The sequence below is a fragment of the Fulmarus glacialis genome, unplaced genomic scaffold, assembly GCF_000690835.1.
Source record: "Fulmarus glacialis isolate BGI_N327 unplaced genomic scaffold, ASM69083v1 scaffold30644, whole genome shotgun sequence".
NCBI lineage: Eukaryota > Metazoa > Chordata > Aves > Procellariiformes > Procellariidae > Fulmarus > Fulmarus glacialis.
In genome coordinates, this window is record NW_009210652.1 from 2,959 (window position 1) to 29,780 (window position 26,822).

General features: G+C 38.4%; 1 protein-coding gene across 1 annotated transcript; it reads left to right on the forward strand.

Moving 5' to 3' along the window:
• Positions 1-341: 341 nt before the first annotated feature.
• Positions 342-24,190, forward strand: TRAF3IP1 (TNF receptor-associated factor 3 interacting protein 1; the record flags this gene model as incomplete). Its single annotated transcript, XM_009577235.1, has 11 exons — positions 342-503; positions 2,389-2,529; positions 2,676-3,131; positions 4,317-4,394; positions 11,223-11,298; positions 16,583-16,681; positions 20,823-20,913; positions 21,659-21,742; positions 22,393-22,510; positions 22,661-22,697; positions 24,114-24,190. Coding segments are annotated over 11 exons (1,419 nt in total), but the record flags the coding sequence as incomplete, so codon positions are not given.
• Positions 24,191-26,822: the final 2,632 nt, after the last annotated feature.

The window sequence follows — 26,822 nt, forward strand, 5'->3', positions numbered from 1 at the left end:
TAACATGTAGTACTTGAAAATGGAGTGCCAAGGGTCTTGCCAGGCAGTCATAAAATGCACTGGAGCTCAATAACAAACATATTGAAAAGACAAAGTTTTATCTTCACTTTGGTCTTTCCAGTTCAATTTCATCCATTATCAAAGCTGTCGTTTCTTAATCAGAAATAAATAGCTAACTATAAATCGGGGGCAGCCCTTTTTCCTGACCTTAGAAACCACGTGCTGCTCTTGTATGAGTGCTTTCTGCAACTATTCCTCTCATCAGAGTTTTTCTAGTCTTCAGGTGGTGTGCGGAATTGTTTTGGAGTCTCAGTATTATTTCTTAATTGCTCTTTTACCAGGATAAAGATGCCAAAATCAGCTTCCTTCAGAAGGCAATTGACGCTGTTGTATTGGTAACAGGAGAGCCACTGTCAGTAAAACCAGCGCGTGTGGTGGCTGGACACGAACCTGAAAAAACCAATGAATTTCTTCAAGCAATTGGGAAGTGTTGCTTAAATAAAGTATGACATTACTATATATATTTTATACACATAGTGATATATTATCAGAGCTTATTTGTAACAGACTTTATTGACACTCATCTGCTATTTTTAATTACACAAGATACACGCTGGGTCACCACTTATGTTAATAACAACAGATAGATGGTATATGATCCTTAGCAGAGTTTGAGGCAGGACCTCATTCAAATACGTTCTAGATATTTTAGTGCTTTTAATGTATACTGTTTTTTATTTTTCACCTTACTCATTGGTCATTTAATAACATTTATTTGGTTTGAAGAACAATACGAAGCTTCAGAACTTTTAAAACTTTGGGATGCAGACACATTAATTATATGCCACCTTTGACTTTGTCTCCTTTAACATTTCAGTCAAATCTCTAATTCTGTAATGAAAGTAGTTTTTCCAATTGCCACTTTTTTTTTTCCCCCCACTTTTTTGCACATGGAAATGCAGCAAAAGAGAAATTTGATAACCTGTCAAAAACAACTGCAGGGGCAGTTCTTAAAATAGTTGTTGCATTCTTAAAATAATTGTTGCATTAAAAGTAATGGGTATCCTTTGTTTATAGGTGTTGCAGAGATTTTTGAAATACAAAGGTATTATCTAAACCCCTTGAATTAATGAATGTGAATAAATTGTGCGTAATTAACTGTGAAATACTACAGTGTTTACAGGCTGCCTGCAAGTTTAGTTTGGATTATCTTTGTCTGATAATCTACTCATTTAAATTTATGTTATTTTGTTCTAATTAGCTGAGTGCTATGAGCTTCTTCCTTATGAATTGCTTGGGATCAGGAAGGGGGGAGTTGATAAACATATGCACAGAAACTGGACGAGTTTGAAAATGTGCTTGATGGAACAGCTTTGTAGAATGTTGTGATGAGATTTAATATCCAGAGGATATAGTCTACCCATTTGAGCTAAGACAGTTAGCCCCTTGGCTTTTATTGTGAAACATAAGCTTGATGTGCATCAGAAAAAAGATTTCCTTCAGTCACTAGCTTGATACTTTTAGTGCTGAGCTGAGCACACTGCTTGGAGTTACTTAGTTCAGGCAAGTGTTGCTAATGTGCAGAAGTTAGTGTCTGAATGTGAAAACCCACAAAAATTCATAGTTTTGCATTTACAAAGCAGGAGAAAATCAGGAGTCAACCCCCAGGGCAATATTGGTTCTAGTGATCTGAAAGCTGTTCCTGTTTCAGGAAGAATTCCCCAGCAACATGATGATTTTTTTTTTTTTTTTTGTTAATGTAATCAAACTCTGCCACTTGGACATGAAAACATGACATTAGCTTGCTGTCTAAATGATCTAATTAATAATTGCTTGTCTTAACAGATGAACTAGATGCAGAAGCTTTTTAAACGCTATACCTGCAGCTTACTGAAAGTCATTCTTAACGTAATTTTCTTTTCTTTAGTGACTGTTGCTGATTGAGCAAGTATTAGGTGAAAGTGGATGCAAATACAATGTAGTGTGGTTTTAAGAGTGTTTAACCAACCTAGCAGTCGTGGTATAAGGATTTGTCAGTCATTTACCTTACCGTTTTGAAAAATATTTAGGTTGTTGCAATGAGAATTGCTATTGTGCTATAATACATAAAAAGCACCATATATTTATATAGCTCTGGCACATATAATCAAATTATTACAAGAATTACAAGGAGGTGTTTGATATATAAGAGCATTATTATTCCTGTGAAAGAATGTTTCCAAAAGAGCAGAAGTATAAGCTTTATTTAACCCCTTCCTGCCCCTTCCCCCGTGTTCCCCCCCCAAAAAAAAACCCCCACCAAGTCATGTTGATTACAGAGATAGGAAGAAAGGAAATATTTAATGAAATAATTTACTCATTTCAATAATGTTTTTCTATTCCTTGCAGCTGTCCAGTGATGTTGCTGTAAAAAGGATCTTAGCTGGGCAAACAGCTGATGCTAAAGGGAAACCGCCATCCTCTAAATCTCGAGATAAAGCAAGCAGAGAATCCAAAATAGAAGAACAAAAAAGCCATAGAGATAAAGAGGTAGACATTTGCAACTTTTGTGGGGTACAGGGGCTCTTTATGGTTTATTGGCGTTTTTTTAGCTTGCATTTTTGTCTGTGGAAAGTAACTGCGTGATAGAGTTGCCATGTATTGGAATTAATTTTTAGTTTTTATTTTCTTTTTAGGGTACAGGAGACACTGAAATTAAAGACAGAAGCTCAAGCAGAGACAGAAAACCCAAAGGAGATTTGGAAGAGAAAAAAAAGGAAAGTGATAAACAGAAGAATAATGAAGACAAAGAGCCTGAAAAAGACACCTTTAAGAAAGGACAAAAACAAGAAAGGGAGAGAAACAAAAGCAGAACAACCAAGCAAGGAAGAGAAACAGAAAAAATCAAGGGAAAAGGAGACATAGAACAAGAAGATGATCTCGAGCGTGATAAAGGACAGGAAAGAGAGAAAAAAAATGAAGGAGGAAGAGAAAAGGACAGACTGAAAGGAAGAGACAAAGATAAGGCTAGGGACAGAGAACGAGACAAAGATAGAGATAGAGGAAAAGATCGGGAAAGGGATAGACAAAGGGACAGAGAAAAAGATGGGGAGCATTTGAGAGAACATGGAAAGGATAAAGCAGAGAAAAAGGTAACCAAAGTCTTATTTCAGAGAACAGTAACTTTTGGCATGCTGTGGTAGGGACTGAACGTTTGTTATAATGACCTTGCATGTTTGTATTCTCTGCTCGTTTAACAATTAAGTACTTTCTTTAACAGCAACTGCTCTCATGATGTGAAAGTGTCGGTGTGGATTTGATCTGGTAAGAGTGTGACTGAAGCCATGTGTGTAACTTCATGTCTCTGTCATGGTATATCTTGACTTGAGCCATCAGACTCATCTGACTGTGCTTCCTGAATATCTAATAAGCAGTTTCTTTTCTGAATTCTGCATGTCTGAATTCTCCTGATCACAATACATTATGTTTGGCAGAGAAGGGTGGCCTGACTGTTGGAACTGTGTACTTATATCCTCATGTGTCTTCCCAGTAATGCATGCTGTTGTTGCAGCCTTAAGCAGCTTTTGGGGAAGATGGGGCTGAAGAGAGTTCCTTTGGGCCATAACTAGTCATTAATATCTCTCTTGAGCTTACTTCTTCTGTAGCAGGACACACCGGATGGAGTTGTACATCTGTATTTTTTTTTTCCTGGCTTTCTAGATTAAGCTGCTTGCTTCCAGCTTGATTTTTTTTTTTTCTTGAAAGAACTGTTGGGAACCCATCTAGATTCTTGCAGGGGTGCTCTGTTTGCAGTGGACTCTGCACATCATGTTGTATCTTTGAGAAGGAACACATCCACCATTTCCCCATACTTCAGACCTTCTCAGTGTAAAGTCCTAAGCTGCCTTAAGAGCCGTCTCTTCATTGCCTTTCATTTTGTTCTTTTTATCTTCTCTCTTCCTCCTCTAAATATTTCCTATTCTCCTTTTCTGTTCTGTTGCATGCTGGTTCATGGTAGAAATTCGGGATTAAAGGTGCTTCTATTAGGAGGTAGTTTAATTTTGTTAGATGTGAGAAAGCACTTCTGTCAGTACCTGTTTGCTGGCCTTAAGGATTCTTACCTTCATGCTCTTACTCAGAAAGAACAATGTTAAACTCTCGATTTTGCTTGGTTAATCTTGTACGCGGGGGAGGCAAGGTAAAAAGGGCACGTAGATGGATAAGAATACCGTTGTAATGTGCCGAGTCTACTCTATGCTCGTTTTCCCTTTCACGTTATTCAGGTAAGTAGCTCACTTCTCAGCGCACTGAATCTGAAGCAATTAATTTCTTTTCAGTCCGCAGATTCTGAGGAATCCACGCTTAGAAAAATGCAGAGGACCACTAAAGACAGCAAGCACCAGCCAGATAATGAGGTTAGTAGTATAGAAGATCTGGGAAGGTGAATATTGAAAGTGTTGCATTTTAGAATAATTTGGGAGTCTGCATGAAAGGAATGTAGGATTGAAAGGTAGGTAGATGACAAGTTTTAGGGATGTAAAATAGATGCTTCTCTGGGGTTTTTTGTTGTGTTTTTTTGTTTGGTTGGTTTGGTTTTTTTAGATTTCTCTGAGCTTGGACAAAAAAAGTCTACTTGGTTTACTTAATTTTTCAGATTTTATTTCTGTGTATTGATATGTTGGGTACTTCAGAAAAAATACTTATTTGTTCAAAGTTTTCTGTTTATTCCTCTGAATCTTTCCTGGAAAGCTGTTAGGGTTGGGGTTTTTTTTGTACTGTAATAGAAGTTACTGGTTTGGAAAATGAGTCCAATGTTGTGTCTGGGCCTGAGTTTTGCAGCTGGATGTTGGTGGGACAGAATAGCATGTCAGTGATTGCCTCTGAACAGTAGCTGTTGCTTGTGATACCATTGTGTCTGCATCTGCTGCTTCTTGATGACCTGAGGCAATTTGGGAAATTATGGAGCCATATGGCTAAATGTTTAAAGAGTGAGACATCAATAAATTAACCTAAAGCAGCTCGGGCTAGGGAAAAATAGGCAGGATCCCAAGTCTAGCAGGAGTCGCTGTTGAAAGTCTATGGGCCACTGACATCATCGTGTCTTCTACATGAGATGACAAATTTATAGCTATTCTTTGACTGAAATCCAACCAAACTTTTTAAATTATTGGCACTTGGAGGGAGAGCTTATAAAATAGTTCTTAGCCTGAAGCAAATGTTCATGGCCAAGTTAAACTTCCTGCAAATTGGGTCTCTAATGGAAATTCTGAGTCTCATCCCAAACTATCGTAGTGCTCTTGGGCACCACAATAATACACTGGGGCAGTAAAGTTTCATTTCCTGTCTTAAGTGCTTTTGGGAGTGATTCCAAGGTATGTGGGTTTATTACCTTAAATCTAGATGACATGCTTTTCCTCTACTTGCTTGCGTAACAGTAGACGCTGCTTAGTTTTTAGGTGATGAAAACACACACTTTAGACCAGTGCATGACAAATGGTGATCTTCTTAAGACTGTGGAAGAGAGGAATGAAATGAAAATGTTCCCAATGAATTTTTAGAGCTGGAGAGCTAAGATAGCTGCACAAAGTGATTTAGAGGAAACTCCAGCGTGAAATGAATTCTAATGGACTGGGGTTGATCATCCTGTCCTCACAGTAGTTTCACAGCAGGGTAATGCCTTTATTTCCAGGTATTTACCCTGATTTAAACTACTGTAACTCCATTTAAGTCACGTGGCAGTGAAACAAGTGTATTAAAAAGAAGGGAAATGGTTTATGTCTTTATGCACGTGAAGAGTATTGAATCATAGTTTGCAGTGTCTGCTGCATAATTAATAAATCTTCAGTATGTGTCTTTAGCTTTTTGTAAATATAATACAAGTGCAACAGTTTGAAGCAGCCCCTCTCAAGCAATGGCTGATATGCCAATACCTAATATGTCACCCACTGTTTTCTGCCCTGAGGATTAACCTCCCCTTCTTTTCTGGTTTGTTCCTGTCGTGCTCACTTACCCACTTACCCTGGCTCCTAGTCCTGTTCTCTTTATCCTCATGCTCCTAGCCACAGCTTCTCTTTTCTTTCCAAGCCTAGTCTTATGTGGCTTCATGGCGTTGTAAGCTATTTGTCTTCCACTTGATTTTCATCTTGGTTCTTCCGTATTTGAATTAGGCCCTTTCTTCAGACACGCTGCTTGGCAGCATAAGAACATGGAAACAGTGGGGGAAATGGGAACTTTTATTTCATTTGAGATGTCTGTGGAATTTCAGGCTGAATGGCTTCTATGCTGCATTTACTTTAGAGAACAAATTAATTTTTTTTTTTTTTTTCATATTCTACATATACAGCAAAGCTATCACTTAAAGCTTAATTCCTGGCTTTGCTCCTATGAGATTAGGAGTCTAAATAAGATTCTATCTGTATTCATGCAAGTCTTAATTTTTCTTGCTGCTAATTATCAGAGGCCAGCTTTAAAATGCTACTTGAATTTTGACAGGTTGACTTTTTTTTTTTTTTTTAAAATGTATTTTTCTGGTACTAAAGAAACTCTGTATGTTACCTAGCATCTAATAGTCATCACATGAGTATCTGTAATTTTCTGGAACTAAAAGAAAGCAAGTGTAAGTAGGAATTAAGAAGAGACATTTGGTGAACACATGGCAAGAAGACGACTACTTGTTGTTTCAAGGCTAGCTGTTGCATGACATGCTGTTTGTGATCAGAGTGAGTTGAGTTGTATTATGTTAGCTCTCAGTCCATCTCGGATACAAGTCTTGTTTAAAATGGATGCTTCGTAGCATGACTGATTGACCTTCTAAATAATAAAGATAACTTTGCCTTTTGACAAAAGGTGATTGAGGTTGTAGAGCTTTTGAGCGTATAGTGCTGTTTATATGAAAGTGGCTGCAGAACAGGTATGTCATTTACCCCTAAGGCCAAACACGTTGGAAAAGTCTCTTCCATTTTACAGATGGCTGCCGAACTCTTGGCTAAAGCTTTTTGTAATATCCTGTCACTTTTGGCCACTTCTATAACGAATTTATTTTTGCCCTAAAAACTGCATTGCTCTGGAACTGGTCACTTGAATCAGCCTCTTAAGTCGTATCTAATGAACTTCTATTTCTGTTGGAACTCATTTCAACTATATAATGAAACAACTACTGAATGAAAAAAAGACATAACTGCCCTAGAAACAGCAGAGAGAATCGTTCCATGGAAATCTGCCGGACATGGCTCAAATATTTTTGTTCCAATGCTGTGAATGACCCTCTCTTTTTGGTGTCAGTTATTCGTAACTGGCTCGTGTAATAGAAATCCATCATTAAAACTTACATTTTAAAAAGCAGGATTTTGCTAATAGTTCTTTTTGCATTTTAAAGTTTTTAATTAGCAGAAGCTAACACCAATAGAACACTACCTTGTGAGCCTTCATTTGCAGACAAGGCAATTGATCTATATTTTCCTAGTAAGTTTTATCACCACGGCAGTCAAAGTGACCTTAGCAAATAGAGATCTTTCCTTGTTGCTGTTGCACACTAATAAATTATGCCTGTTAATAATGATAGCTGTTTTAGGAATAAATACTGGGAATAAAGACAGTTTGAGGGAAGGACCAAAGAAAGTCTTTGAGGGATACATAGCTTGCAGTAAAAGCATTAGAAGTGAGCTGTTTATTTTCTGAGGAATAGTCTGCTGCACAAAATTAAAAAGTGTATTTGTATATATAGTTTTATTTATGTAAAACTTCTATATTTATATACATACTATTTACATTACATGTGCAAATATACCTCCTAGCACTGTGGATCTAATTAGAAGAGAAGTCATCCAAAACATTGTGGAGGGATGATTGAGTTAGATTCCTATTCACAGACTTAATTCTTGTTTATTATTAGTGAACTATTGGTGGATCTGACGAATTAGAGGGGGAAAATCCCAGTGGCCTATTTATATAAAGAGTTGTCCCCCTCCCTTGCTTGGGTGGGAGTGTTTTTTCTGCCTTTGGCTGTTGATGCATGGAGTGGCCATGGCTAGAGGAGATGTATGTTAAGTATGTACAGAATTAGTTATGAGAGCAGTATAAAAGTTGTTGATAGAAACTGATCATTACATCCTTTCATGAATATAAGAGTTGGTTGTTGCATGGAGAGGAATTAGCAGTTTGGCAGGATGTCTTTTCAAAGCATATTCCTCCTCTTGACCTGCTGAAACATTAGAAATCATTGTTTTCTTATGTCTTAAAGTAAAAGTCAACCTATTTAAAGGTTAATAATGAGGGCAAAGCAGCAGATTGGATGGTTTACAGCAGGCTGCTGTATCCTCTCCAAATAGAAATGTAATTACTCAAAACTGGGAAGTGTGCATACATCCATCTAGGATTCCACTTTAATATGTTTTTTCCAGGATGGTGTGAGATGAAGTGTAAGATTTCTTTATAATGGCTCCAGTGACTGCTTTTCAAAGTCTTGGAGCCTATGAATTTTTAAGAAGAAGAATGACCTATTTTATCTCCCTTTGGAAAGACTCAAACCATAAATATTGTGGGATTTATGTTTTTGTGTGCTACCATAACGATTAAATTTTAGCTTTTACTTTGCACCTGTTGCCAGTGTGCACATGTGGCTCTACAAAAATGTTAAGTGGTGTTTGTAGTCACTACCTGACATAAATAAATGACTGAATCCCCTCCTCCAGAAGCCTCAGCACCTATTCTCAACTTCTTTTCCACCTGTGCTAATAATTATATCACCCCAAGAGCTGCTGAAGTTTGAGTGTACCAGATGTGGCCTGCGGGCCAGACTCTGATGATATTAAGCTTTACTTTTGCTCCTTGCATAGTGTTGTGATTGTGAAAGATGGTAGTAATTAAGGTGAACTAAGATTAAGATTAACCACTTCAATATTAGCTATGCATTTTGGACTTCTGTCTGTTTTTCTTTATAATGTGCCAGCCCTTTCTAAAGAGTGAAACAGAAGTATTGGTAGCTCTGGTTGTGGGTCAAATAATAATTTAATAATCCAGTGAAGATAGTGCAAGTGAAAACTAGTTTACGTCAAAGCAGGACCGTGTACTATCTATTCGGCTAGATTTTTGCAAAGCGTAGGATGTAGGGCTTTCTTTTGGCTGATCGAATACCTGAAATTCTGAGCATGCATGTTATATTACAATCATGGAGGTGAAGGAGACGTAGTTTCTAAAGGACCTAAACTAACGGTTGGAGGTGACTCTTGCGTAGACTGCTCACTTTCCTATAAAGCACCTCCAAACAGTTGAACTTCTCAGTTTATCACAGTTGCATACTGTGATTATCTGTTGTTAATAAGCATTTCCCCTTTGTTTGTCAAGAACTGTTAAGCTCGTGGTGCCTTATAGCATATAAAAAAGCAACATTTGCCTTCGAAGCAAACTTAACCACCATGTTCCTGATGTGTCAGCTTCATTCCCCTCCTTCATGTATCTGTGTCTCCAGGGCCAGTGGGTACATTGTTGTAAGCTTGTAGAGGTGGGATGTTTCTCTTGTGTGGTCACCTAAAGTAGTTTGAGTAAAAATACTTATCAGTATCCTATATTTTTAAACATCTTGTAGTGTTATTTTCCATTACGACATGTATAGTCCATTGTCCTATATGGAAGATACTATGGAAAATGAATGTTTTATTTTGTGTAATTTGACAGTTTTCTCTTACAGGTTATAGGAACATATAATGTTAACATTTGCATAGAAATGGAAGAATTTGTAGTTCTCATTTACGTTATCAAGATGGACATTATCAGCAGGGCTGGCAATAAATCTTGGATGTAAACTGCATGGATTGTTAATTCACACAAACTACAAAAAAGCAGATAAGGAGGAAATCCTGTGAGGTGCTAAACATATTTCAGGATTTTGAATAAGATGCAGAGATGTATTACAGGGATAGAAAGCATAGAAACATAAAACGGTATTCTATAAATCACCTGTACTACATCTGAACCTGTGTTCGGAGGTGGTTGCTTCCTCTTTAGCAGCAAATATTGCTAATGAAATCAGGGAGTTAGGTGAAAGGACAGGAAAGTTATTAGAAGCATGAATGGCTTGTTGGAAGCTACTGGTTTATTAGTATGTACTCTTCTGTAAGAAGCAGGAAGCCCTGCATGTGTGCATAGTGGGCCAGATCCCATCGCTGGCTCCATCCTCCAGTCTACATGTAAGCAGAAGTCTGCCCCTTCTGCGAGCCAAGATTGATGTAAGGAATGGACTGCCTCCTTCCCACCCTGATCCCATACCCAGGAGTTTTGCTGGGCTGGCAGGAGTCCTTCTTTACACTTTGCACCTTCTCTGGAGGCATTGGGGCCCCGGCTGTGCTTCAGGTAGCAGAAAATATGTAGTATACCCTACCTATAGCAGTGGCAGCTCTCACCCTCTGCAACATAGTGCCTTTGCAAAAGTATTGTCGGTCAGGTGTTCTTGACTTCAGGCAGTGCAAGCTATATCCAGAGAAAACAAAATAATTCTTGTGTGTGCTTGCCTGCTTTCATTTCCTGGTCTCTCTGAATCACTTTTGGACTAAGGTCAGAGTCCTCAGAGGTGTCCTGGATTTTCCTTCAGTTTGATCTTTTCCACTTTTGAACTCTTAGCCTCCCTCCTGTACCAGTTGCACCTTCAGATCATCCATTGCTTGTTTGCTGGACTTTCTGGCAGGACCTATTTCTTAGTTTGTCCAGGGTCTTTGTCCAGGAAGGTTGCCATTTGAGTAAAGGACTATGCAAGTCTAGTGGCACAGTTTTTTAGTCTTTGCTTCTATTTTGGAATGAAATTTGAAAGACTTCCCAGAAGGTTAAAGAGGAACACATAGGTGACTGTAAGCATCTTACTGCTTTCGGTAGCTCACTGGTAGCTAAGCATTGTGTCCCAAGACCAGCAGTGGCATCATAGATGCTCTACAGGTTTCACAAGATTGCTCTGCCTTAGATACTCTTAGTTCACATTTGGAAGCTGTCTTTACAATAATGAAATCTAATCATATATGTTCATTTAAAAGAAAAGAGCTAGCATGTATCCAGGAAAAATACCTGCAGAGTTTGAGGAAAATAGACTTGACATATTCTTAATCTTATATGTGTGGGTCAGTTTCGTAAGTGAATATTTTTTATGTATAATACATATAGATAAAAAAGCAATGTATGTAAGTAAATTTTATATATAAATATATCATTTTTTTAATATACAATTATATAAATTTGTGGGCTTTTTTTTTTTTTTAAAGAGTGAAAGTCCTGCAGGAATATCAAGGCAGCCTTCAACAAAAGGATCAAGGCAACGTGCCAGACCTGGAGGAGAAGGTAACTAGAGGGAGGATATTTTTTCTATTAAATATGCTGGAGGGTTATTGAATAGGAATAGCATAAATACTTAAATATCCGTGTTTATTATTTTCAGTGCTTATTTTATACGCCCAGTCTGCATTTATGAATCCAATAGGCAATTTTTCTGCATGGAGTTGATACATAGAAAGTGGTACTCAGTTTAGTTTGCTCGCATTCCTCATGCACAATTGCAGATATAAATTCAGCCTGCTCTTGATATTTATTGTGTTCTCTCTGAATGGGCTTTTTTAGTTGATCTACAACTATTTCTTTTTCTATTGGTTTCACAAAATTGTTTCTTGGCTTCACAATCTAGCAAGTTCAGACAAATATGCCTTCTAAAACTTTGGGAGGCTTTTCTTTTTCCCATCACTGAGGATTAGTGGACAGTATATCTGAGCTGATAAAATTATTGCACGTTACCTTTACATAAAGTCACATGTAAAGGTTTGTTAAATGTTTACAGCAGAGCAGTATTTTTGTTTTAGTAAGACTTAAGATCTGTTGTTCAAGGTTGTTTTAGTAAGATGAAAGACATTTGTGAGGCAAGATGTGCTTTCCTTCAGGGATAAATCATACAGCCATGAACCCTGAATTTGTAACTTCATCACTTACTAATATTTAGGAAGAGTGCTCTTCCTAAATTTGGCTAGGGAATCCAAACTTCATTTATTTTCTGAATTTTTCAATTGTTTCTCAAGGATCTGAAGTCTTAGTGTTTGGTCTTTAGAAATTTTGTGTTTATAAATGACAAGATCATATTTGTGAAAAAAACCCAACCAACAAAACAAAACGCATGTTCCCTGAGATTAACCGAGTACTGGCCAGTGCAAAAAGAACTTTCCATGGGTATTTGTTTGATAAGCAGTACATCAAACCATCCACATTCGTGTAAACTTTCTGGAGTTTCTTCAGTGAAAAGATGGCTGGGTGAATTCAAGACTAGTCGAACCTTTCTGAGTGATTTCCATAGCTTGAGACATTTACAATACTGCAAGTGTAAGCTGGAGAACATTTGATGATTAGAGAAGATTCCTCTGAGTATTGAAACAATGGCATATGTTTGTAGATCTTTGACTCTCTCCAATGTCTGTCATTACAGCTGTGGTCAACTGTATTGCACCCGGACTGGTGTCAGGCTAGGAGCTTGTGATTTGAGTTGGAACAGGGAAGGTGATCTGGGTATCATCAGTACTGAATCCTATCCCATGTCATCTTCCAGTAGCTCAGCCAGGTGTAAGGAACCAAGCCCTGTGGCATTTCTGCTGAGAGTGCTGGGGAAGGAAGGCCAGATATTTATTTGTTATCGAGTAAGTGAGAATCTGTAAAAGGCCCATCTCTTTGTGCCGGCCAGGAGTCGCCCCTGGTAGCATTGTGGCCACCACCCCTGATGGGTGTGCAGTACCGGCACTCCAGACTGAATCCTGGTGGTGCTAGTCTTGACAGCAGAAGAGGAGGTAGCTCTGTAGTGATCTCATCCTTGCTTTGGTGCTAAGTCTGTCAAGACTGTTGCTTGTGATAATAGATCTGTGGTATCTGTGCTTGCCCATTAGGAAGTGGATTGATTATAAACTAATTGTATGGATTACAGGCCATTTTACCAGCTATTGGATGATAACCTCTTCTGAGTCTTTGTTGACTGGAGCTATTTAACAAATGGTACAATCATCAATAAACGTTCCTTCTCATCTGCCTTGCACCTGCATTAGTAATTTCTCTTTGTTTCTTTAGACAATATTTAAGTGAAGATTTTAGTCCTGAGATCGTTTTAACTGAGTATAATAGGCAGTTGTGCCAGGCTTTACAAATAAGTAAATAATTTTATTTTATCTGTTAAGGTGCTTCATTGCAATTGGTTATGTCACTAGCTTTTGTATGTAAGTGTATTAAATATTGTATTTGCATACTAAATGGAAACTAGATTCTCTTCAGAATATCTCAAGTACTTAATATTTTCACATGAGGAAGAAAGGAATCTAAACTTAGTACTGCTAGCCCTTTGTGTAAGAAAGCCAAGAGGAAGAGCCTAGAGAAACATGTAGATAAGTTAAAAAGCCGGCTGCTAACTGGAGCTCGTATAACGACAGTGTAACTGCAATTTCTGTCTGTATTTAAGTGCCCCTTTCCCTCCTACTCCTATTTCGGTGACCTGATTATTTACTCTGATTCAAGTTTTCTTTCAATGGTTTTGTGCCCTAGGAGCTGATACTTTATTTCTAATGAAGAAGTCACTGTACGTACATCAGTTTAACATCTCAGTTCAGAAGATTCAATAACACCTGTGAATTGATACCTGTGAAATAGCTAATTCTGGCTAAAGACATACTGTTTAGACTAATGAAGCATGAAGATCCTCATACACTTTATCTGCCAATGTCACTATTTTTAATCTATGTAAAGAAATTGTGTTTGCAAGCATCCATGTTTTCTTTGGGTTTGTGTTTTAGTAGGTTTCCATGTCTCTGAGGCAAAATACTGTAGTTATATCAGAGTTTGGGTAGTGTTTTCATATCAACCAATAGCCATGTTTTCAAAAGGACTTGGGGAAAAAATTAAAAGGATTTTTAGGCACCTTAAATACGCTGAGAAAGATCTGGCACTTTGGATATGAATGTCTGTTGACTTAGGAGCTCAATTCAAGGTAGTGCTCGAAAATTGAAAATTTTATGTCACATCTCATGTACTTATGTGCTGCAAAGTTTTAATAATTTTGTAGATGAAAAATACCATCTGGATTCCATTAAATGTAGTCGTATTTTACTACTTTGTGATCCTTAGCTGATCCTATAAATTTTTTATTTCCCAAGATTTGAATATTTGTTTTATAGCCTGAACTGGCACTAAACTACAGTGACCAGACATGCCCCATTTTGTAGGATCATCCCTTCTTTAAAATCAGGATCCAGTTTTTCTGATAAATGAAATACAGTTAAGGACTTATCCTGTGTTTTGCCTTAAAGGTAAATATTTTAAAATACTCCTCTTTTCATGATGCATCAGGCCAGCGCACTCAGATTTCAGTTTACCTAAGTGCTAAATACTTCAGGGCATTAGCCCTCTTTTTGTTCTAACGCAGCAGAGCTGCAATAGGTGAGTAAGGCTCAGAAGTGCTCCAGTAAGTCATCTAGAAGGTAGTAAAAACCTTCTGGAGCTATGCTAATGCCTGTTGCACACTGGTCTCTGTAGTTACTGGTGATGATGATCAGAGCTTTCTATATTTTCTAATATTAACTGGAGATAAATGCACAACAGGAGAACACACAAGGGCTAATGTCATGACTAAACTTGTCATAAATAAAACTGAAGTGGTGAATGGAGGACTAGTTAAGCAAAACCAGGTATATTTGCTATCCTAGTAATTAAACCAAGTTATACCAACATTTGCTCACCTCTATTACAAACAAATTCCTAATGGTATTGGAGCAAATGTTTTGGGTTTTTTTTTAATATAGTTAATGTTACATTTATTACTACTCAGGCAATGACTGCTTTTATAGTTGCAACATGCCTTGCAGCAAAACTTGTATCATGCAATAGAGACCATTTTTGCTAATTTACAAGTTCATTGATAAATTGAACGTAATTTTTTTTTAAACTTGCAGTTGCTCTCGATTGAGATCTGAATAGGTTTCCTTTCAGACACTGAATTAGTTTCTAAATGAAAATGATGGAGTAAAGTGCTTCACTTTCCATTGTTGGTTTGACTTTTCTGCTGAGCACCAGACCTTATGGGTAACTTGTAGCACTGCTGTATAGGTTGGTGATGAATGTTTAAATGCTTGTTTCAGTTTTATCAAATGACAACTCATCCTTGCCTTAGTTAGCACAGGTAAATTAAAGTGCTGGTTGACCTTTCTCTGCTGCATCTTAATCTCCTTCTAAACTAGTAGAACTCAGTATCTCTGCTGCAATGGACTATATACCTTTGTGTATGCTTCCCGTGGCATGGGTGGAGGAGTAGATCCTCCGCTATTGATCTGTATGTCCTGAAAGCTTCAGCTTTATGCTGCATGCAGTAGTTTCATTGCTGGTTTTGGAAGTGTTTCAACCCAAGCATTAGGCAGAGCTCTATTTAGTACATCTTTTCCCGTGCTATCAAAACTGATTGCTGATTTGTTCTGCTGGTGGAAACGTTACGTGAGGTGTCCTAGCTATAGGTAGGGGCCCTGTGAAGCTGTTCTTTACCTTTGCATTACAGTTACTTGTTTGCAGATAAGGAGACTTGGAAGTGCTGTGTTCGGTTTCTGGGCAGTGCTTTGGGTACCTCTGTTCTAAACACGCATGCTCTTTCTGTATCTGTAATCTTGCCTATTTCTGAATTTATTCTGCTTCTGCTGCATTTTGAGGAGCATGAGAACTGAACATACTACTCCAAGTTAAGGGGTGTGTGTATATATATATTTTTAATGATAAGACTAAAGCTAAATATTCTACCCATTCTGTACATATCTTGACAAACTGTGTGAATAGTTTAACTTTTTTTGATCAATGTACAGGCATATTTTCAGGAATGATGTACAAATGATGCTGAATCATTTCTCCTTTGTGTCCCTCTGCCCTGAATGTCTCTTCTTCCTGGGCAGATAATTTAGAAATCAGATGTATACCTGAATATTTCAGCTTTCTTCCACTGTGTGTTACTTTGCTTTTGTCAACATAGTCCTATTGTAACTGGGGGAATTAATTTAAGGTAATTGGTAGATGAAATGGTCTTTCATTTTTTTTCAAAAATAAAACTGTTTTAGGTAGCATCAAAAGTGAACAGCATTTGTGGACCAGGCTCTTCTATGGCATTACCATCAAGTTGTGGAGTTCAGCTACCAGAAATCAGCTTTTCTTGCTTGAAATTTCTTAGTGGCTTTAGTATGAAATGTGTTTAAAGCTAAAGCCTTTGAAACAAACTGAAGTGCATTATGCATTCCAAGTAGTAAAGAAACAATATTGTGTATTTTAGCAATTACTTAGACTTTATTAGGTAAATATTGTATTGTTTCACCAGCTATCAGGCTAATAAATAATATCTGTAAATCATTTCTGAATTGAAGAAATCGCCATTAGTTTGCAGTAACATAAAGAGTTCAATCAGCGGTCGTGTAAAAAGTCTCTGTGAACTTTGAATGTTATTTATTTACGCTCAGGATGGTTTGTTAAACTACGATAGCCCTTAAATAGTAAGTGTAACAGGTATTTAGCATGGCTTTTTATTTTAAGTTTTTATGGTATCTTTGGTTTCATTTGACTATAAACCCTTTTGTTATAGGAGCCGTGGAAACGAAGAGCATGGCAGATAGGATTTCAGAGGACAATGCTGCTAAACTGCAAGAGAAAGCTGAACCAGGACTTGCAGTAAAACAGAAAGGTAGGGAGAATAAAAATTTGACTGCCTTGGAAAGTCTAACTTGAGTGCTTTGGGGTCTAACTTGAATCCATGCAGCTAAATGATTTAAGGAGGATGATTTACACTTAATCCAACTGCTGCCTTGTGTTTTAATCACATCTTGTGATTAATGTCCTGGGTTGAAAAATGTACGTTCCCTCATAAACCAGTTATTTTTATTTTCTCTTTCTGTACTCTTATGCAAGTTTTCAAAGAGACAGCGCTTACAGTGTCCCAAGGAAAATGCAGGGCTGCTGCGCCTGAATCCCTTGGTGACTTGTTCTATGTAAGAACTGAATCATTGCACGTTGCCTTTTTGTACAAGTATTTGGGAGTCTCACTTAGTGTTTGCATTTTACAGGATTTTAGAGGAAAATTCCATCTCTGCATTCTTATTTCTCCATTTTTTTTCCAAGTTGTATATAGCTCCCAAGACATACGTTGTAATTGAGGTATTTGTATCCAGCCACAGTATACATGGAGCCATAGAAGCAAAATGTAGGAGGAAGAACTGAGATTTAAGCAAAAAGCTGCGTTTTTGTTTTCTCCAGATCCAGATGCTTGACCTAGTTGGGAGAGTTGATACCATGTATGTGGGAGGTCAAAGGCTGTTTCCCAGTCCACCTGTGGCCTTCAGGGCCTCATAGCTGTGTCAGTCTAATGAAATGTAGACGGTTGGCCAAGACATTTGTGTGACCTTACACAACTGGGAGAACTTCCACGTTAATTCCTTTTAATCTGTTGGAGCTGTCTTGTCTATTGGAATGTATCTGTTGTGGAATATAACTTTATATTCCTCTATTTATAATTGGAATGTATGTAAGAGGAGTACCCCCAGGTTCATTATTGATTTGGACTGGATTTTCAGGTGGTATAAGAACCAAATATTGTATTCACTGTTCTTTATTTTCAGCTTTATTTAATAAGATGGTGTAACATAGTAGTGCATTAGTGAACCTTAATTTTCTGTACGTTTTCGTAGGGGGGAAATTGTCATTCACACATTTAATAGCTTTCACAGTTGGAATGTGAAATCAATTATGACAATCAATTAAGAACAGTCATTGCAGATAGCTAAGTTGGATGCTATTTGGAGTAATCATAAGATTGATCACCTATCCTTTCTTGCTGTGTTCTTGTGTCTTTAACTGCAAATGGAAGTTTCCAAAGGAAGAATTATTTATAGGATTTTAAAAACATTGTTTACTGGCTGAAATGAACTTATTTTCCTGGATCTTTTGGAGTATTATTTCTACGTTCTGCTTCAGTCTTATATTCTGTTTCTGAGCATTGAGGCGCTGAACCTTTCCCTTGTGGGTGGTTTTTTTTTTCCCCCTTTACAAATGAGGATTTGTCAGCATATCGGTAATTCTCCCTTGGTGTCCTCTATTAGGAATCTTCAATGGCTAGTTCATGGTAGCCTCTTAAATAAGAACTATATGTTTAAAGCTTTCTGGCAAAAGGGTGTTTTGGCCTGCCTCAGCTATTTGCTCATACACCCTTGAAGTTACTTAGGTTCCACTTTCTTTAGATACGTGCACAGAAATGCACCCACTGTGGCAAGAAGGGAGGAACAGTTGGATTTCACGGTCACTCTATAAAAGTGTAGGCCTGCATGAGGCTTTTTTGGAAGCTGTTGATTATGTAAGGTTTTTCTGAACCTTGTTAAATTCTAAAACAAGCTTTTTTGGGAGTTTCACTGGTGAAAGTGATCCACAAAACCTTTCCTCAAATAACTGCATAATTGGGCCAGTAATAGGCAGTGAATCTGGAAATCTCCTGGAAATCTGGTATATAGGAGGTCCCTGAAGCATCTCTTAGTTTGCTCGGTGCAGGTGTCACAGCACTGTGCTGTGATACCGTCACTGCTCTGTCTCCACCGGTGCTGGGGGGCTGGGATGAACCAGGGAAGTGAGATTTTAGGAATGCTCATTTTTCACACAGAGTAAATGAATGCTTGCAGGACTCTTTGCAACTGTTGACTTTCTATCTCGTGAGCAGCTGTTATGTCAGCGTGATGTATGTTGGGATGTAGCAAGAGCAAGAAATCAGCTGAGACCTTGACTATGGCCGATAACTGCTCCAAAAGCTAAATTTCTTTAGCAGGCTGCCCTCCTTGCTTAATGGTAGCTGTTTCTTTGAAAACAAAAACAGTGGTTCTTGCAGGTATTTCCTGGGAGCTGGGTGTATATAGAGGTAAGGGAGGACTGTACGTGCTTCCCGCAAACGTGCAGAAACCTGCTGTGCCGAAGCTCAGCGATGGCTTTCCAGTATGAGAAGTAAAGCTGTACTACTAACAGACTGAATGTAACACACAAAAAATTAAAAATCCTGGACGCACTCACGCCTCTCCCCAAGCCTGTCTGCATGAAGGCTGCCAAAGAGTTCTTTGTCTGGTCTGACTTACCCGGGGTACCCACGGTCACCAGTGGGCTGTCTCAGCTCCTGTGATTGCATGTGCAGGCTCCAAGCAGAGCCTTTAAGCAAAATCAAATATTTTATTAAGGAGCAGACCTCTGTTTTTTATTTCTCCATACTTTTGTGATCTCCATCATGTGGGAAAATGCCTTTCGCTGTGTGGAAGGGGAATTTTGAAAGCCCTATCGCATCCGTTGGGTACCCAGGTACCCAGGGAAGTGCAAGAAGCTCATGGTACAGCCAGCAACGGAGCAAAACTTTCTGACTTGGGCCTGGCTTGGTCTTAACATAGGGACCACTCCAGCTTGTGTGCCAACGACTCTAGGATTGGTTGATGCACGGTGGTTGTTCATGTGCCAGTAAGGCTGAGAGAAAACTTAACATAGCACTTACGGTTGTTAAGTGTATTTACATAGCTTCCTTATGTTCTCCAGTGGACCATATGTAGAATTAATACACTGTATAAAAATGTAGTATATGTACTGTTCAGCAGTTTTAAATGAGAAGGTCCTACCTGTGAAATGGCTGTTCAGAGAATATGCACAAACTCATTAGGAAAGTGGAATGCAGTAGACCCTGGGAAAGATACCTGCATTTCTTCGCCTAAATTTGAGCTGGTAAAAGCCCAGCTGCCTTGGCCTTTTTTCTTTCAATGGTTCCATTTGTTGGTGATTTCAGAGCAGAGGGACACTGAAGGGGACAATAGTGTTAGAAGAGTCCTTTCTGTGTCTGGCATTACATGGAAGAAATACTTACCAACAGATTATTCAGCTGAGCAAGCTTTCCAGTTGGAGTCCAAGAACATCGAATGCTTTTTACCTACCAAAAATTATTTGTAGAAATGCTAAAGCAGAAAGTGGTGAATGATGTCCTTAATCCTGCACAGTTAGATTGTCAAGGCAAAGATGTCGTTCTTCTTGTTCTCTGCCATTATAGCGAATGGTCTAACCTCAGCTTGACCGCTGTAGGTTCATGCCACTAACTGCACTGGACTGGTCAGAGTAACTCTGCGGGAAACCTATCAACTGGGAAGGAGTGGTTAAACTGGTTCTGTCCAATTTAAATTGCAAATGGGGTCAACTCTATGGAGAGCATAACTATGGTGGAATTACAGAAGCAGCCCTCATCCTCGAATCATAGAATCCTTGATGTTGAAAGGGACGGACAGATGGAGGTCAGCCAGTCCAAACCCCTGCTCAAATCTGGGTCAACTAAGAATACCAGTAGAGGAAAATAAGAAGTTAAGGTAAACAAAAGAAAGGGTTAAAAAAACCCCAGCATAGAGAATATAGTTCTTTTAAATACGGTTTTTCCTCTTATGATTTTGTATAATGAGCAACTTGAAACATTGCAAATGTTACCATGCAACTGTGGAAGAATTGAGTGAGATGATGTCATTTTCATAGATGAGGGAATTTCACAATATTAAGAAATAAATAAAAAATAAAGGAAGTTTAAATGTTTTTTCAGTGTCCCTTTTGAATTGTGAATGCTCTGAGATGTTTAAAAACTGGAAGTTCACAAGATATTTAACTTTTATATAAGCTTATAGAATTTTATTTCTAATTTAAAAAGTGTGTCATGTGATGTATTTCATGAGCACACATTCAAGTACAGAGCTGATAAGATTCAAAATGCTGTCGTAAGAAAAGTTAGATTTGCCTTGCCAGCTAAGCCAAAATTGTATGTTTGTTTCATTTAATAGAAGGAGAAGCAGAGAATGTGGCTCCTGAAAAGCCTGCAGTATCTGAAAATGGTGAAGTACCCAATGGTCTTCCACCTCAGCCTATCCAAAGGTTTGTTCCTATCCTTTACTCTGTTTGAATCAAACTATGATGTGTCTGGAGGTAATACAGTCCATTTTAAAACACAAGGAAACTTGGAGCAGTATGTTTCTGCTAGTGATACCAAATAATAAATATTATCCCATGTATGGTTCCATTTATTCACTTTCATGTCCTTCTATAAAGAAAACTTTAACCTTGTGAAGTGTTTTGGGCTTATTTTCTTAATCCATAAAGTACTTCGATGTAATGTTATTAAAATATGAGGGATGTGTGGAAAGTCTAATAAGAACATTGCATTACATACATGACTTTCATAAGTATGGTGTTACGGACAAGATGAACTTGCCTTTTAAATCCCAATTTACTTTTTCTTTGCCCAGTGAAGGCTTGTGTAATTGTATCACTTGTGAAAATAATTTTTTTCCATTTACATTGCAGTGTGTACTGTTAATGATAAATTTGTTGTTAATGGTAAGTAACTGTGCTGTATACAGGTTATTTTTTAGTGAGACAAATCAAGAGGTGGTTCTACAGGGAATCATAATTTTTTGATTTAGGACACATTTTCTAGATTTTTGTAGACTCCTACTAGAATAGCAAGTATTGCGATATTGGATTGTATACTGGGGATGTTTTCAGTGTTTTTATGTATCAGCTAATTTACTCAGCTTATGTGTGTGTGCATGTCTGTTCCTTTGGAGGACACGAGGCTTCCTTGTATAGTATAAATGAAAAAGCCTCTTTGTTATTGCAGACACATTCCCCGTCCTAGCAGTGCAAGACCAGCACCGCCCCGAGTAAAACGTCAAGAAAGTGCAGAGGTCTTACTCCCAGAAAGGTATGGAATGTGGGAGATGCAGAGCAGATGTTTCTAGCGCTCGTGCCACAGTATTCTCAGATCTTCTGTGCCTCACCTGCTGCTCAACAGGTTTAGGATGGATCACCTCACTGCTCATTGATTCAGACTCGAAAAGTCAAGCCTGCTTTATTTATTCTATTGTTTCTGCAAATCCAGTGCATTATCTAAAAGTTATAGTTGGTAGTCACATCTGGAAGTTCAAAAATATGATTTTTTTTTTTTTTTTTCTTTTGGGAACTCTGAAATAGATAACCCTAGAACGTTAATCTAAACTACCACTAGAGTGTATCTATGAAACACGCAGTGAATATCCCATGCTCAAAAAAGGCTGAAACAGCCATTTGAAACTACGGCCAAAATGGCTTACAGGTGATCTCTGATAAGTGCCAATCACTAAAGCAGTGTGTTTAGGAGGAAAATATACGTCCTTTTGTGAGAGAAGGATGGCTGTTTTCAGAGTTGGGCTGTGGATGGAAACGACAATTTGATGTGCTCATAGTTGGCGCTGCTTTATTTTATGGGAGGGAGGGAGGGAGGGAGGAAGGGAGGGAACTGCTGTCTCTTCTAGATCGATCTCAATAGGTTTGGACAGATCTTAATAAGTTTTCATTTTGTTGTGTCTCTTTCAGGAGTGGTAGTGGTAAAACAGTCTCAAATGTGATCATAGACCAGCAGATTTCTGATGATGATGATCAGTTTGTGGTGGAGGCAGCACTGCCACTGCCAGAAATGCCAGAGATAGAAACGGTCTGTTAATTTTGCAAATTTTAGAACCTTTTTCCACACTTTGTTTGTAACTTAATTGTTTAAGTAGCTTCTAGCTGAATATTTTTGAATAGTTGTATATTATAGCAGTGCCAACTTATTGCAACTAAAGCTCTCTTCCTGCCTGTGTAGGAGCCAGAAGGGGAGCTGGCTGAGGATGAAAAGCATGGTATGTTTGCTTTTACATATATTTTTATATATATAGAATAAACCCATGGGTTTAAACCAAATGCTGAACACTTAAAATGCTGAATAAAGCGAGAGAATACCTCCTGAGGGTAGGAGCTTGCAACCTTTGCAAGAAAAACAGAAATTATGTATCAAATGCAGTCTTGTTTAGTTGGGCAGCTGGATTTGCAACTGATGTTAAGTACAGAGTTTCTATACATCTTTAATGTCAGCAGGATTTAGAATTCTGCGTAAAAGTCGTAAATTAATGTTTCTTAGAGTGTCAGGTACAGCTTATCAGCTCTGGGATAGGAGATGGTATTGGCTGTTCAAGGCAAATTATAGAAAAGCTTTTAGGAAAGTTGACGGACTGGTTCTTAACAACATTTATGCTTACTCATGACCTCAGATCTCTGATTCAGGGGCTTCCATTGTGGTTACACTGGATGTGATTTAGGCAGATACACTTATCTGCATTCAAAAATTCCTAGCAAAGGAATATATGTATCTATCTATATACCTATAGAATCATAGAATCATAGAATCATTAAGGTTGGAAAAGACCTCTAAGATCATCAAGTCCAACCGTTAACCCAACACCACCATGCCCACTAAACCATGTCCCTAAGCGCCTCATCTACACGTCTTAAATACCTCCAGGGATGGTGACTCTACCACTTCCCTGGGCAGCCTGTTCCTTCCCTGGGCAGCCTGTTCCAAGGCCTGACCACTCTTTCAGTAAAGAAGTTTTTCCTAATGTCCAGTCTAAACCTCCCTTGGTGCAACTTGAGGCCATTTCCTCTCGTCCTATCGCTGGTTACTTGGGAGAAGAGACCAACCCCCACCTCGCTACAACCTCCTTTCAGGTAGTTGTAGAGCGCGATGAGGTCTCCCCTCAGCCTCGTCTTCTCCAGGCTAAACAGCCCCAGTTCCCTCAGCCGCTCCTCATCAGACTTGTGCTCCAGGCCCTTCACCAGCTTCACTGCCCTTCTCTGGACACGCTCCAGCTCCTCAGTGTCCTTCTTGTAGTGAGGGACCCAAAACTGAACACAGTATTCGAGGTGCGGCCTCACCAGGGCCGAGTATCATGTGCAGTTCTTGAATTCTTCCAAAAGAGGGGTGCAAAGGAAAAGCCTTTGTGTTAATACAGCTCAAGGATCTGGTTCTGTACCAAGAGTCATTCAATAAATGCTACTGATGATACAGTTTCATTTAGAGGACACTAGAGAAAATAGATCAAATAACAAATACCTTGTATCTTGGTAATTAAAATACATAATAGAATGCTGTCATGTTGCTCTAAAAATTGTTTACATTAAAAAAAAAAAAAGCAGTTGGTTTTGATTTCATTGTCTGAATGTTTAAAATAACATTTTAGTGCCAACCAGGGCTGAGAAATATACTGATTTTTCAACAGGTGCGCTTGTAAAAAGAATCCTAGAAACAAAGAAAGATTATGAGGCATCACAGAAATCATCAAAGATGACAGAGAGGGTAAGATGGTAATGGCCTTCAAAGAACTGTGAATATTAAATATTGTAATCATGACCTTTTTCTCTGCCTTAAATGTGTTTTTTTCATTTATGATCAAGCTTTCCTTCTTGATGTGTTATGCTGCTTTTTCTCTCCGTTAGTCTGTCAGATATTGTTACCTTCTCAGTGTAGTGCTCTCTCTTTCTCACCTTTAATTTTTGTGGTTTGGGGTTTTTTTCAGTATTTCAGTACAATTTTTCAGGGAGCCTTCTATATCCTATTCTTCTGTTTTCCAGAACAAAGTCTGCTGATTTCAGCCTTGCCCTAGATGTAGTAGGGCACACTGTACATTTGTACAGCTGCACCATTATTGTTTCAGTCTTAGCTGTCCTCTGGGCATTTGAAGAGCAGTATCCTGTTGCCCAGCAATCATTTTCATTGTCTAAAAAAAATGGAATCTCTGGTGCAGTTAACCACCTAAAGTATTTTCGTATCACCAAATGTTTCCCTAGTAACATTCTCGCATACCCCAGCATTCAGGTCTGAATCTATGAAGTGACTTGATTTGATTTGATTTTTTCCACAATCAGTAGCTGGGAAAAGGAAAAGTGGTTTTTGTTGTTGCTGGCATTTTCATTGGTGGTTTTTTTTGGTTTTGACAGCTTATAAAAGGTCTAGAAAGGGTCTAACAGTGATCACAAACCAAAAACAAAAGGTTGAACCCCCCTGATTTCAGTGTCTTCCTGTTACAACTGGAGAGCTCTTGCTTTTTCAGCCTTGCAAAGCTCATTCACAAGAAGCAGCAAAAGGCAGAGCATTTAGATGGACTTTTCTGATCCATTGGCCCTTTGGAAAGATTCTAAATCACTGATCTAGTTTGATGTGCTGGTGAGGAGGCACTGAGGAATACAGTGCAGAGTGCTGTTATGAAAATCCAGACAGGTACGTAATGTTTTGGAAAGGCGAGTGCTTTTCATGAACTCTTAAATCTTCAATTCCAATCACATCTTCTCATTTTTTTAATGTTTATTCAGTATTGTAGGTTTTTACTACCTATATTCTTTTTCAGCAATAATCTATAGTTTGGCATACTGTTTTAAGATGCTGCAACTCAGACCTCAAGAGTCCAGCTTTTCACATAGCATCAAGCTCTTTCAAATAGCTGTCTGAAATCAGTAGTGACTTTTGAAGCCTTGAACACTTGACTGCCTTGTTTGGCTTTATCAAATATAGTAATTTGGCAATGAGTAATGATAATATGATAGGTTATGAGCAAAGCGTACAGCAGAAAGAAAAGTGTCCCTGAGGGACTAAAGCCATGGTAGACAGTAGACTGTTTTAAAACCCCAGTTTTGTCTAGAGCGTGCATGACTTTATAATTGCCTCTACAATCTGCAGCAAAAGTGACACAGTGTTAACTTTTAGGACTGGAATTTTGGGAGGGTAAAATCAGCAATTCTCTCCTCTTAAATAGAAATACTCCCATATGTTTTTGTGCCCAGTGGTATTCTGCCACACAGACCAGCCTTTTCATTTCTTCCCCAGCAAACTGAGAAAGTTGGGATGGCAGATCAGACCCCTGGGGGAGTATCTTCCTATCTGAAGTTTGGGACTATCTGAGATCCAGGCCTGTTTGGCTGGAAGAAAATTCCTTTACATATTGCAAAGGCTGAGATTATAGAAGGAAATGAATTCTTAAAATAGGAAAACACCTTTAGTTTTCCTGTTCATAATCTGTTAGGAATGGTTACAGCTTTATCCAGCTTGCTGAATTATATACTGTTTATTATAAATGTGCAGCTTGTAGTGTCTGTGTACTGATCATTGAAACACTGTTGGCTATTTCTAATGAATGTGTCTGATGTGAAAATTTGCCTGCTTGAATAAGCTCTGTCTTTATATAATTGTTCGGAGAAAAGGAGGGTGAAAAGTTGATACTGCTCTGTTTATGCAGTAGCTCTAAAGCTCATTACTGGAGTGCACGTTGAGCTGGCACTTGCAAGAACAAGAGATACAGCTGTTCCTGTTCCTGATTTTGTAACTAGGTGGTGCTGTTGAATCGTCAGTCTCAAGACTAAGTTTTGGGACAGCATTAATCGTTCCATTTAATAATGTCTTCCACCAGTACATAATTGTGCTGTAAGCTGTACTGTTCGGTCTTGTGTCCTTGTCTCTTGTCTTGTGTCAACTTAAGCACTGGACATAGAAAGGGACAATGGGGGAGGGTTTGCAAAACCGCATGGATTTCATGCTCGGGGAGGGTTTACAAAACCGCATGGATTTCATGCTCGGGAAGCTTCCTCTGGTGTTTGTGCTAAATTTTCTGGGTTTTTTTTCCTGAATAACAGTAACTAACTAACTAGAACGATTCCCTTTTAACCCCTTAGATTTTTTTTAAATGCATGTGGGCAATTGTGTCCTTCTACAATAACCATTTAGTCCTGTTGCCTGTTTTGAGTCTCTAAAACATTCGTTCAGTCCTTGTTTGTCTTTTGTTGCATCTTTTGAAGCGCTGATCTGTGTTAGCAGCGCTGATAATAGACAACTAATTCTGGAAAAAAACGTGCTGACTTCCTAGTCCATCACATGAAAACCTGCATACAATGCTAAGCTCCTGGAATATCATCTGATCTCATATCCAAGCAGCTGGCTG